At 38.1% G+C, this 10,916-nt stretch overlaps 1 protein-coding gene across 3 annotated transcripts; it reads left to right on the top strand.

The window, feature by feature from the left end:
- Nucleotides 1-667: 667 nt before the first annotated feature.
- LOC131997108 (putative uncharacterized protein DDB_G0283051) lies at nt 668-10,118 on the top strand. 3 transcript variants are annotated; one of them, XR_009398055.1, is made up of 3 exons: nt 668-1,275; nt 9,121-9,826; nt 9,980-10,118. XR_009398055.1 is itself a non-coding variant. In XM_059367440.1 (3 exons), exons 2-3 carry the CDS (start codon nt 1,205-1,207, stop codon nt 9,557-9,559), a joined length of 510 nt encoding a protein of 169 aa, XP_059223423.1. In that variant the 5' UTR covers nt 668-907; nt 1,061-1,204; the 3' UTR covers nt 9,560-9,870. The 3 variants fall into 3 exon arrangements, 2 of the variants coding, with proteins under 2 accessions (XP_059223423.1, XP_059223422.1); XM_059367440.1 differs by lacking the exon at nt 9,980-10,118 and having other exon boundaries at nt 668-907; nt 1,061-1,275; nt 9,121-9,870; XM_059367439.1 differs by lacking the exon at nt 9,980-10,118 and having other exon boundaries at nt 9,121-9,870.
- Nucleotides 10,119-10,916: the final 798 nt, after the last annotated feature.

Below are 10,916 nucleotides of genomic sequence, written 5' to 3'. Positions count from 1 at the left end.
TTCTCGGAAACGACTTAAGCGATTTGCAATCGGATTGATTCATTTGAAAGCCAATAATAATATCTACAATTCCATACTGGTCTTGTCTACCTAGCACTCACAGTTTCCGAGATATAGAATAATTTTATGTTGGTTCATTCTGGTAATGACTTGTGCGGATGGAATATGTAATTTTCGTTTTTCTCGGAAACGACTTAAGCGATTGGCAATCGGATTGATTCGTTTGAAAGCCAATAAAAATATCTACAATTCCATACTGGTTTTGTCTACATAGCTCTTATTGTTTTCGAGATATAGATTATTTTTAGGTTGGGTCATTCTGGAAGTGACTTGTGCGGATGGAATATGTAATTTTCGTTTTTCTGGGAAACGACTTAAGCGATTTGCAATCGGATTGATTCGTTTGAAAGCCAATAAAAATATCTACAATTCCATACTGGTTTTGTCTACCTAGCTCTTACCGTTTCCGAGATATAGAATAATTTTATGTTGGTTCATTCTGGAAGTGGCTTGTGCGGATGGAATATATAATTTTCGTTTTTCTCGGAAACGACTTAAGCGATTTCAATCGGATTGATTCGTTTGAAAGCCAATGAAAATATCTACAATTCCATACTGGTTTTGTCTACATAGCTCTTATTGTTTTCGAGATATAGATTATGTCTAAACCAATAGTTTAGACTTATTCATAATTTAAAAGTAACTGAATTTTACTTTATCTTTAATTACATTTAAATATCAGCCTTGAATTTAAAGTTTGAAAAGCATTGTTAAACGAAAACCTATCGAAGTTACTAAGTAATTGGATTTTAATTGTGAATTATTATAAAAGATACTTTACTACCGTTTAAGTTTCTTGGTGAGCTAATTAGCATTAAAAGTCAGTCGTCTCATAACCCTTGATACGGTAAGCTCACCCAAAGAATAAAACCCACACTCAGCAAATCTTAACTCTGGTTCTTTTATTTCTTTGTCTCGTTTCCATACTTTGTCCAATGGTTCATAATTTCTCACCTATCGAGAAATTGTGCCAAACCACTGACATCTCATCTTCTCCCAGCTTAATAAAGGCAAGCACATCTGCTGTCCCCCACAACCTCCAACACATACAGTCCAAACATTGATTTGCATTGGTGGCGACCAATAGATTCAACAAACATCATCTTGCTCCACCAATCCCCCCATACTCCAATCTAGTTTAAACATGGTCCACTCGAGGAGAGAACACTCAAACCAGCAAAGATCAACATCAAGCGTAAGCGAAGAGAGCAGAAGGTAAATAATGATAGAAAATAAATTTACCAAATTAGTTCATTTGTGACGTTGGTTGATACACATAACCTATATTGCGATAATCAAAAACCACATTTTACGTTCGAATGTCGTACAAAAACAAAAAACCCCTTAAAATTGAAGAATACCGCTTATTCGAATCAAATTTGCTTATCAAAAAATAGCTATTTAAAGTCGTGAAAACGCTTACAAATTTGTAACTGAAATTCTAAACAAAAAAAAAAAAATCGGAAAAGTGAAAAATTACAAGAAAAATTGTAAAATTTGCTTCCTGGTAAAGTAAATTTCGTCATAATTCGCGTTATACCCAAAAAAAAAAATACGGAAGGAGAAATTAAAAAGGAAAATTGTGAAAACGGAAAAATTATATGATTGCCGGTTTAAAAAAAAAAAAAAAACAGTTATAAAGTGAGATTTTTTAAATTCCAATATATGTGATTTTAAACCTCCTTCTACCGAATTTCGTTTTCCCGTTCGGCAAAGTCCAAAAAACGTAAAAGCACAAAATAAGAAAAGAGGAACCGCTATATTACAAAAACGAAAGATTTAGAAAAATTCAAAAATAGCAATTTTTCTCGTTCTTTCTATACCATAAAAACAGTTATAAAATTTATTACATTTGCTATACACATCTAAATTATCAGCTACTTCCATTGCCCCTTCCTCTTATTTCAACAGTTTCTATTTTAACTCCCCTTTTGTTCTTTGCATCATGTCATTTACTCTTAATACTTAATTTGTTGTAACCTGCAGTAAAACAAAAAAAAAAAAAAACGAAAAGTGCAACTACTGAAAGATAAAAAAGAGAAAAGAAACAAATCCATACATACAATGAGGTGGAAAGCAAATTTGTGATAAAGAGAACAACTGGAATCTTTAGTATTCTCTTGAGTGTTTTTAAGCAAAAAAAAAATGTCAAACCTGTAGCGCCCACAATTTCTATATAGAACAAAACGGAATTAGAATTTTATTATTAGTGGAATTTAGAAGAATTTTATCACGCTACACTGGATTTAAATTAAAACAAAAAAACGGATTCGGTTTCGGTAAATAATTTAACAAAATGTTTATTTCCGCTTTATAGCCAAGTTACATTTTGCACCTATCTTGTTGCTACTAACCCATTTGTACTAACACCAGACACAGAAAAAATTGAAAACATATGTGAGCCTCAAGATTGAAAAGAAGGAAAGAAACAAAGGGAGCAATCTAATTTGCATCTGGATTGAAAAGATTTTATACTTGAAATTTGTTGGCACAGTGTGTTAAAGCTATCATAAAATGCAAAGAATTCTTATCTACAAAAAAGAAATTCGTTAAATATATTGGAAATCACGTCATACAATATGCTCACATTGTAAATAGATGCTCAAAAATCCTTAAGACGAAACAAGGACATAGAAATTACACTCAAAGAAATTCAATAGTTAATTTCTTTTTACAATACAAATTTAAAAATTTTCAAGTATTTTTTTTTCACACATATTTTTTGATAACCAACTAAAAAAAATATTAATATTTTATATCAATTTCTCTAATGCAATTTATATCTCATGTTATAAAAATATACAACCCCTAAGCAATTCTGCATTTGATCAAAGTCACATTCTTATTCAAAGTTTCTAACGCCGAGTTGAATTATATTAGACTTCGTATGTGAGTGACGGATTTAGTATCCAATCGCATATGAAATGTATGAAGATATTTGTTGTTTATGGTGATCAAGGCATACAAAGGATACCGTTACGAAAAAGGAATTAGATTTTCTTATCAACGGATTTCTAATCGGATTGAGAAGTATACGAAGATTATTCCTTGTGTAAAGTTTAGTGTCAACTGACTAGAATGACACGAGGAATATTTTTTTCTGATGTAAACTCTTATCTCTAAAAGGTCTACAAGGTACCTTAAGACGACTCTATGCCATTGGAGTTTCGCAGAATTTTTTCGCTCTAAGTGGATTGGCTACGGCTATATGAAGCCTATGTTTGTTTATGGGATTTCTCATTAAGACGAAAAATACCTAAGGTTTACAAAATACCTTATAGCTACTTACTTTTTCAACTGAAGTGTAGCAACTTTTCGTCATCTAACCCATTTTAATTTGGTCTTCGTAGGGCCTGAAAGTGTGTCAAAGCCAATTTTCCTACATACTCTACTTTACAAAACTTCAATGGTACTCCTTTTCGACTGAAGGTTATCAATTTTACAATTTGGGTGTAGTACAGCCCTATAGTACCACTAGCCACAGGCAAGAGATTTGGATAGATATCTGAGTTACTTTCTCTCGAGGTTTAGTAGAGCGTTTCACAAACCATTTGGCTGCAGAGAAAGTATTGTTTGGAACAATCTTTCCGCATATATCGAATCTTCAGTATTTCGTAGATTTTCTCCTCATTTTGGAGAAGAAATTTCGTCAATATGACGGATCCCGCTGGTCAGAGCAGTTCTACATTGGGCAATAGTGCAAGGGACAGCCTTGTTTCTAAGCCGTCTCTGATTCACGAGAAGTTTCTTTTCGACTGTGACCACTTAATCAGTTTTTGCTCGTCTTTCGAGAAAACGGATATTACAGATCAGACGGACTCCCTCCTTGAGGTTAAATTAGAGGACTTGGAGAACCGTTGGAGAAAACTTCAACAAGATTATGAGAGTGTTAATCTCTCCCCAGAATCCTCTAGTGACAAGGACTTCAAGGAGAACGTAAAGATCAACTTCAACTTTTGTTCCGAGGCATATTATGAGACCCGATCTCAGATTATGGATATTTTAAGAATATCCAGTGGTGCAGTCCCCCGTAATACTGCACGATTCAGCCTTGCGCCTGATAGGCCTATGAATACACAGGTTTCTGACAGCTCGAGTATATGCATAAAAGTACCCCCATGCGATACCGAGATCTTCAAGGGTAGTTATGAGGAATGGCCATCATTCCGTGATATGTTCACTGCCGTTTATGTCAATCACCCCAAGCTTACGCCGGCCCAAAAACTTTTTCATTTACGGAATAAAACAAGAGGCAATGCAGGTGCCATTGTGAAAAGATATTCTCTCTGCGACGAGAATTTTATACTAGCATGGAGCGCATTAAAGACTCGTTATGAGAATAAACGAGTATTGGTAGACAACCAACTGAAAATATTATTTAATATTCCCGTAGCCACGCAGGAAAGCAGTAAATCCTTGCAGGATGTGCACTCTACGGTAAACGATTGCCTCAGCACGTTAAAATCCCTGGATGTAAAAGTCGAGAGTTGGGATCCCTTCCTGATATATTTAGTATCCACAAAACTCCCAGAGGAGACAATTTCTCAGTGGGAGCAGTCGTTAAAGTCCCATCGTGAGCTACCTAGTTGGTCCCAAATGGACGAGTTCTTACTCAATCGATTTGAAGTTGTAGAACGAATTTCGAATTTTAAATATTCAAAAGATCGAAGTAGTCTGCCCCCAAAGTATTCATCTCAGAGCTTGAATAAAATTCAGACTTATACGTCTCAGGAAAAGCTCAATAAGACATGCCCATTATGCAAACAGAATCACAGTATTCGTGTTTGCCCCGATTTTCATAAATTTTCCCCTCAGGAACGGGTGGATTTTGTGTATAAGAACAAAATTTGCAATAACTGCCTATCGGATGCCCATTTGAAGAATAAATGTAAGAGCAAGAACACTTGCCTATCTTGTCGAAAGCATCACCATACTCTTTTACATTTAAACCAGGATCTGAAACCGCATCGGAATGTTCAAGTTGCTAGTTCAGATGTATCTCCTAATAATACAGATCTCACAAGGTGCGATACCTGTTTCACATCCGACACTAATTCACCGTCGACATCAAAAGAGGCTCATACTCACGTAAATGCGAATTGCTCCCATAGTGACGAAACAATCTTGCTTAGAACTGCCATAGTGCAGCTTGAACACAGAGGTGAACTCTTTACGATTCGAGCCTTGATTGACCCAGGTTCTCAAAGAACCTTTCTTTCTGAAAGGATAAGGAGACTATTGCAAATTCCCTATCGTAGATCATTCTTCGAGATTGGAGGCATTGGGGCAACCACCCAGATGGCCGATAAGGAATGCTATATCGAACTCTACTCCTCGAGACATGATATTAGATTTTCAATAAGCGCCATTATATTACCGAAGGTCACAAGGAAGTTGCCTTCAGTTTCTTTTGATATTCCGAATTCTCCGGAGCTCGATAAACTCGATTTGGCTGACCCGCATTTTAATAGATCATCTAATATCGACCTCATATTAGGAAACGATTCCGAACGGTTCATCAATATCGAAGGAATTCGAAGGAATGTTTGTGGAGTAGCCTCGGCCTACAATACCATATTTGGGTGGGTTCTCAGTGGCCCGATCCCTACAGAAACAATTCAGGTATTTACGACGAAGATCATTTCATCTGATACTACCCCTTTGAACGAAATTCTTCGCAAGTTTTGGGAATTGGAGGAAGTCCCAGCGATCTCTACTACCTCAGCCTCGGACAAATACTGTGAGGAGTTTTTCTCTAGGACAACCTATCGGGACCCTGATGGTCGCTACGTTGTAAGACTCCCATTTAGGAAGGATTTTCCTCACGATATATTCCTGGGCTCTTCAAGATTCCTGTCTCTTGGTCAGTATACCAGGATGGACAGAACCCTCAGTAAGGATATCGAACTTCGTGATCAATACAACTCTGTCCTGAAGGAATATATTTCTTTGGGACACATGGAGGAAACGTCCTGTCAAGAAAATTGCAATGAAGGAAAATTTTATTCATTTTACCTTCCCCATCATGCGGTAGTCCGCCCAGACCACAAGTCCACGAAAGTTCGTGTCGTTTTTAATGCGTCTCGTAAGACTAAATCTGGTCATTCGTTGAACGACGTCCTATATACAGGTCCCTCACTCCAAACAGATTTAATATCTACAATACTCAATTGGAGAAAATACAAGTATGTATACAGTGGGGACATACAAAAAATGTATCGTCAGATTAAGATACATCCCGATGATAGAGCTTATCAAAGAATCTTGTTCCAAAAAGATTTAACTAGCCCGATTAAAGATTACCATTTGAACACGGTAACCTTCGGCATTAACTGTGCTCCTTTTCTCGCAATACGTACATTATTGCAACTAGCTTCCGACTCAGAGGAAAAGTTCCCCCAAGTTTCAGAAATATTACGACGGGAGACATACGTCGATGACATCTTATCAGGTGGATTTTCTATTGAAGAAACCACCAATTCTCAAAGTTTGCTGATAGCCGTACTGAAGTCAGCGGGGTTCCCTCTGAAGAAAATCATGGCAAACGACCCCGGTTTACTCAAGGACTTACCGGCGGAAGATTTATACGACTCAGACTTTCTTAGATTCTCGGAGGCTAGTTTGGCGAAAACCCTTGGCATCAAATGGAATGCCTTGAGCGATAGGTTTTCATATACTGTTATTCCGTCTCAAGACACCGAAACTACCACAAAGCGTCAGGTACTCTCCCACATTGCCCAGCTATTTGATCCGGCTGGTTGGATAGCTCCTGTGATTGTAAGAGCCAAGATGCTCATGCAGCAGCTCTGGCTAGAATCTTCTGGTTGGGATGAGGAAATATCTTCGGATTCTCAACAAATCTGGAAAATTTTGCTGAACGATCTAGCTCATATCGATGTCATATCAGTCCCACGTTGGATTAGATACATGCCCAACGACGAGATCGAATTTCATGGTTTCAGTGATGCATCGAAAGCCGCTTATTGCGCTTGCGTATATATTAGGTGTAAAACTTCTACCTCAACTGTGTTTTCCAACTTATTCATTGCGAAGAGCAAAGTAGCACCCTTAAAACCTATCTCCTTACCCAAATTGGAACTCAGTGGGGCCCTCCTATTGGCTCATCTTATTGACTATGTATCTAAATTACACCAGAAGAAGACAACTTCAATTACATTATGGTCGGACTCGACCATTGTCCTTGGATGGCTATCAAAACCACCACACACTTGGGAAACGTTCGTGGCAAATCGTACGTCCCAAATCCACGAACTCACTTCTGGTGCAAAATGGAGATATGTCTCCACGCATGACAATCCAGCCGATCTTGGCACAAGAGGCTGCAAGCCTCAAGACCTAACGACTAGCTCCCTTTGGTGGAATGGTCCATCTTGGCTCCCAAATCCAGAATCTACATGGCCTAAAAGAAACCCTATTATTCCAGAATTAGCGAAAAAGCTTGTTCAATCGCATCCGACAGCCACTGAGGAGCCTGATATAATGTTACGATTCTCTTCGTACTCTCGAGCGCTACGAGTCCTTTCATATGTATTCCGCTTCTACCATAACTCACACCCTCATATGAGAAGCAATTTTAGAATTCGGACAACTGAACTAACGCAAGTTGAGCTTCAATTTACAAAAACCCGATTAATTTGTTTAGCTCAGAGACAGTTTTACAAGTCCGAATACGAAGCTCTACTGAATTCAGATACCATATCTTTTAAAAGCAGTTTATTGCCGTTGAACCCCTTTTTGGACTCTGAAGGCATAATTCGAGTGAACGGTCGACTTGCAGATTCGGCTCTGCCCTACAGGGAGCGTCATCCAATAATTCTGCCTGGTAACTCCCAATTTTGTCTGCTCTATTTATCTCATTTACACAATTTTCTCGCCCATGCCGAGGTGAATCAGATGTGCCGTTTGGCACAAACAGAATACTACATTTCTCGTTTGAAAGCCCGCGTGAAAAGTATAGTACATAAATGCAAAACATGTATTATATATAAACACAAACCCAGCTCTCAGATAATGGCTCCTTTACCCGTGGATAGATGTACATTCTCTCCACCATTCCATGTAACCGGAATTGACTTTGCAGGGCCATTTGAACTCAAAAGCTCTGCCCTAAGGAGAGCTCCCACCATAAAAGGATACGCTTCCGTATTTGTGTGCTTTAGCACCAAAGCCATCCATTTGGAACCATGTTCTGAGTTGTCTTCAGCAGCTTTTGAAGCTGCTTTTGCTCGTTTCGTAGGGAGGCGAGGGCTCCCCTGCAGAATATTCTCAGACAACGGCCGCAACTTTGTTGGTGCCAGCAGGGCATTAATTCGTGAATTTTCACAATTCCTTAAGTCCATTTCTAGCGATATTAGCCAAAAGTATATTATTCACGGATTTGAGTGGAAATTTATACCACCCCATGCTCCTCATATGGGCGGCCTATGGGAAGCGGCCGTCAAAAGCTTTAAAATCCACTTTAGGAAGTTAGCAGGCGCACATAAGTTTACTTTCGAGCAATTCTCGACACTTTTGGCTCGAATAGAGGGAGTTCTGAACTCCCGCCCGATTTCGGCCATGACGGAAGACCCTTTGGATCTAACTGCTTTAACCCCAGGCCACTTTTTAAGAGGCTCTCCTATACTTGCACTTCCAGAACCAATATCTCCCAATCTTTCGATGATAAACAAATGGATGAAATTGAAAGCACTACACCATCAATTCTCAATCCGATGGAAGGAAGATTATTTAAAAACCTTACATAAGCGGTACAAATGGAAGACTCCCACTCCGAACTTAAAAGTAAACGACTTAGTCGTCGTCATAGATGATTTACTTCCACCCTATGAGTGGCGCTTAGGTAGAATTGTAAAGACATATCCAGGTTCTGATGGAAATATACGAGTCGCAGATGTACGCACAGAAACTGGAGTTATAAATAGGCCCATAGCAAAATTATGCTATTTACCCCTCTCTAATGACACAAACAACCCATAATTTCAAGCTTCATATTTGCTCACCTCATAAATGAACTTGCACTAACAATCTTGTATATTTCAGAACATCAATCCATCATCAGCAACGGTCGCCCAACATGTATAAATGCAAGTTATGCAATAAGTTCCACGCACTGAAGGTTTGTCCCAAATTTCTGAAAATGACGCCAAAACAGCGAAATGTTTTGGTACTTAAAGAAACGTACTGCGTAAATTGTCTTGCAAGAAGCCACAGATTCCGCGATTGTCGATCCCGCAATATGTGCAGAAGATGCGGAAGGCCACACAATACTTTACTTCACCCCAATTACACGAATCGAAAAGGAAACCAGACCAGCAACAACAGCACCAAAAGCGGCAACAACAGTGGCAACAACAGTAGCAACAACAGCAGAGACAATAACAACAGCAACAACAACCAATGTGAATCTGGGGCAAATCAGAAAATTTTGTCTGAAGCTATTCGTGCGTTAGCAACCGTTCTATGTTCGTCACCAAAGTGATTTTGTCCGCGGTGGCAGCATGTCTAAACCAATAGTTTAGACTTATTCATAATTTAAAAGTAACTGAATTTTACTTTATCTTTAATTACATTTAAATATCAGCCTTGAATTTAAAGTTTGAAAAGCATTGTTAAACGAAAACCTATCGAAGTTACTAAGTAATTGGATTTTAATTGTGAATTATTATAAAAGATACTTTACTACCGTTTAAGTTTCTTGGTGAGCTAATTAGCATTAAAAGTCAGTCGTCTCATAACCCTTGATACGGTAAGCTCACCCAAAGAATAAAACCCACACTCAGCAAATCTTAACTCTGGTTCTTTTATTTCTTTGTCTCGTTTCCATACTTTGTCCAATGGTTCATAATTTCTCACCTATCGAGAAATTGTGCCAAACCACTGACATCTCATCTTCTCCCAGCTTAATAAAGGCAAGCACATCTGCTGTCCCCCACAACCTCCAACACATACAGTCCAAACATTGATTTGCATTGGTGGCGACCAATAGATTCAACAAACATCATCTTGCTCCACCAATCCCCCCATACTCCAATCTAGTTTAAACAGATTATTTTTAGGTTGGGTCATTCGGAAGTGACTTGTGCGGATGGAATATGTAATTTTCGTTTTTCTCGGAAACGACTTAAGCGATTTGCATTCGGATTGATTCGTTTGAAAGCCAATAAAAATATCTACAATTCCATACTGGTTTTGTCTACATAGCTCTTATTGTTTTCGAGATATAGAATAATTTTATGTTGGTTCATTCTGGAAGTGGCTTGTGCGGATGGAATATGTATTTTTCGTTTTTCTCGGAAACGACTTAAGCGATTTGCAATCGGATTGATTCATTTGAAAGCCAATAATAATATGTACAATTCCGTACTTGTTTTGTCTACCTAGCACTTACCGTTTCCGAGATAAAATTATTTTTAGGTTGGGTCATTCTGGAAGTGACTTGTGCGGATGGAATATGTAATTTTTGTTTTTCTCGGAAACGACTTAAGCGATTTGCAATCGGATTGATTCATTTGAAAGCCAATAAAAATATCTACAATTCCATACTGGTCTTGTCTATATAGCTCTTATTGTTTTCGAGATATAGATTATTTTTAGGTTGGGTCATTCTGGAAGTGACTTGTGCGGATGGAATATGTAATTTTCGTTTTTCCCGGAAACGACTTGTGCGGATGGAATATGTAATTTTCGTTTTTCTCGGAAACGACTTAAGCGCTTGCAATCGGATTGATTCGTTTGAAAGCCAATAATAATATCTACAATTCCATACTGGTTTTGTCTACCTACCACTCACAGTTTCCGAGATATAGAATAATTTTATGTTGGTTCATTCTGGAAGT

The sequence above is a fragment of the Stomoxys calcitrans genome, chromosome 4 (assembly GCF_963082655.1).
Source record: "Stomoxys calcitrans chromosome 4, idStoCalc2.1, whole genome shotgun sequence".
NCBI classification, from domain to species: Eukaryota; Metazoa; Arthropoda; class Insecta; order Diptera; family Muscidae; genus Stomoxys; species Stomoxys calcitrans.
Note: the sequence above shows the minus strand (reverse complement) of the source record. Positions and strands in the feature narration are given on the sequence as shown.

Coding starts and splice junctions, on each gene's coding strand:
- LOC131997108 (XM_059367440.1), top strand. CDS start 1,205: ATGGTCCACTCGAGGAGAGAACACTCAAACCAGCAAAGATCAACATCA. Junction 1,276..9,120: donor GTAAGCGAAGAGAGCAGAAG/GTAAATAATGAT, acceptor TGTATATTTCAG/AACATCAATCCATCATCAGC.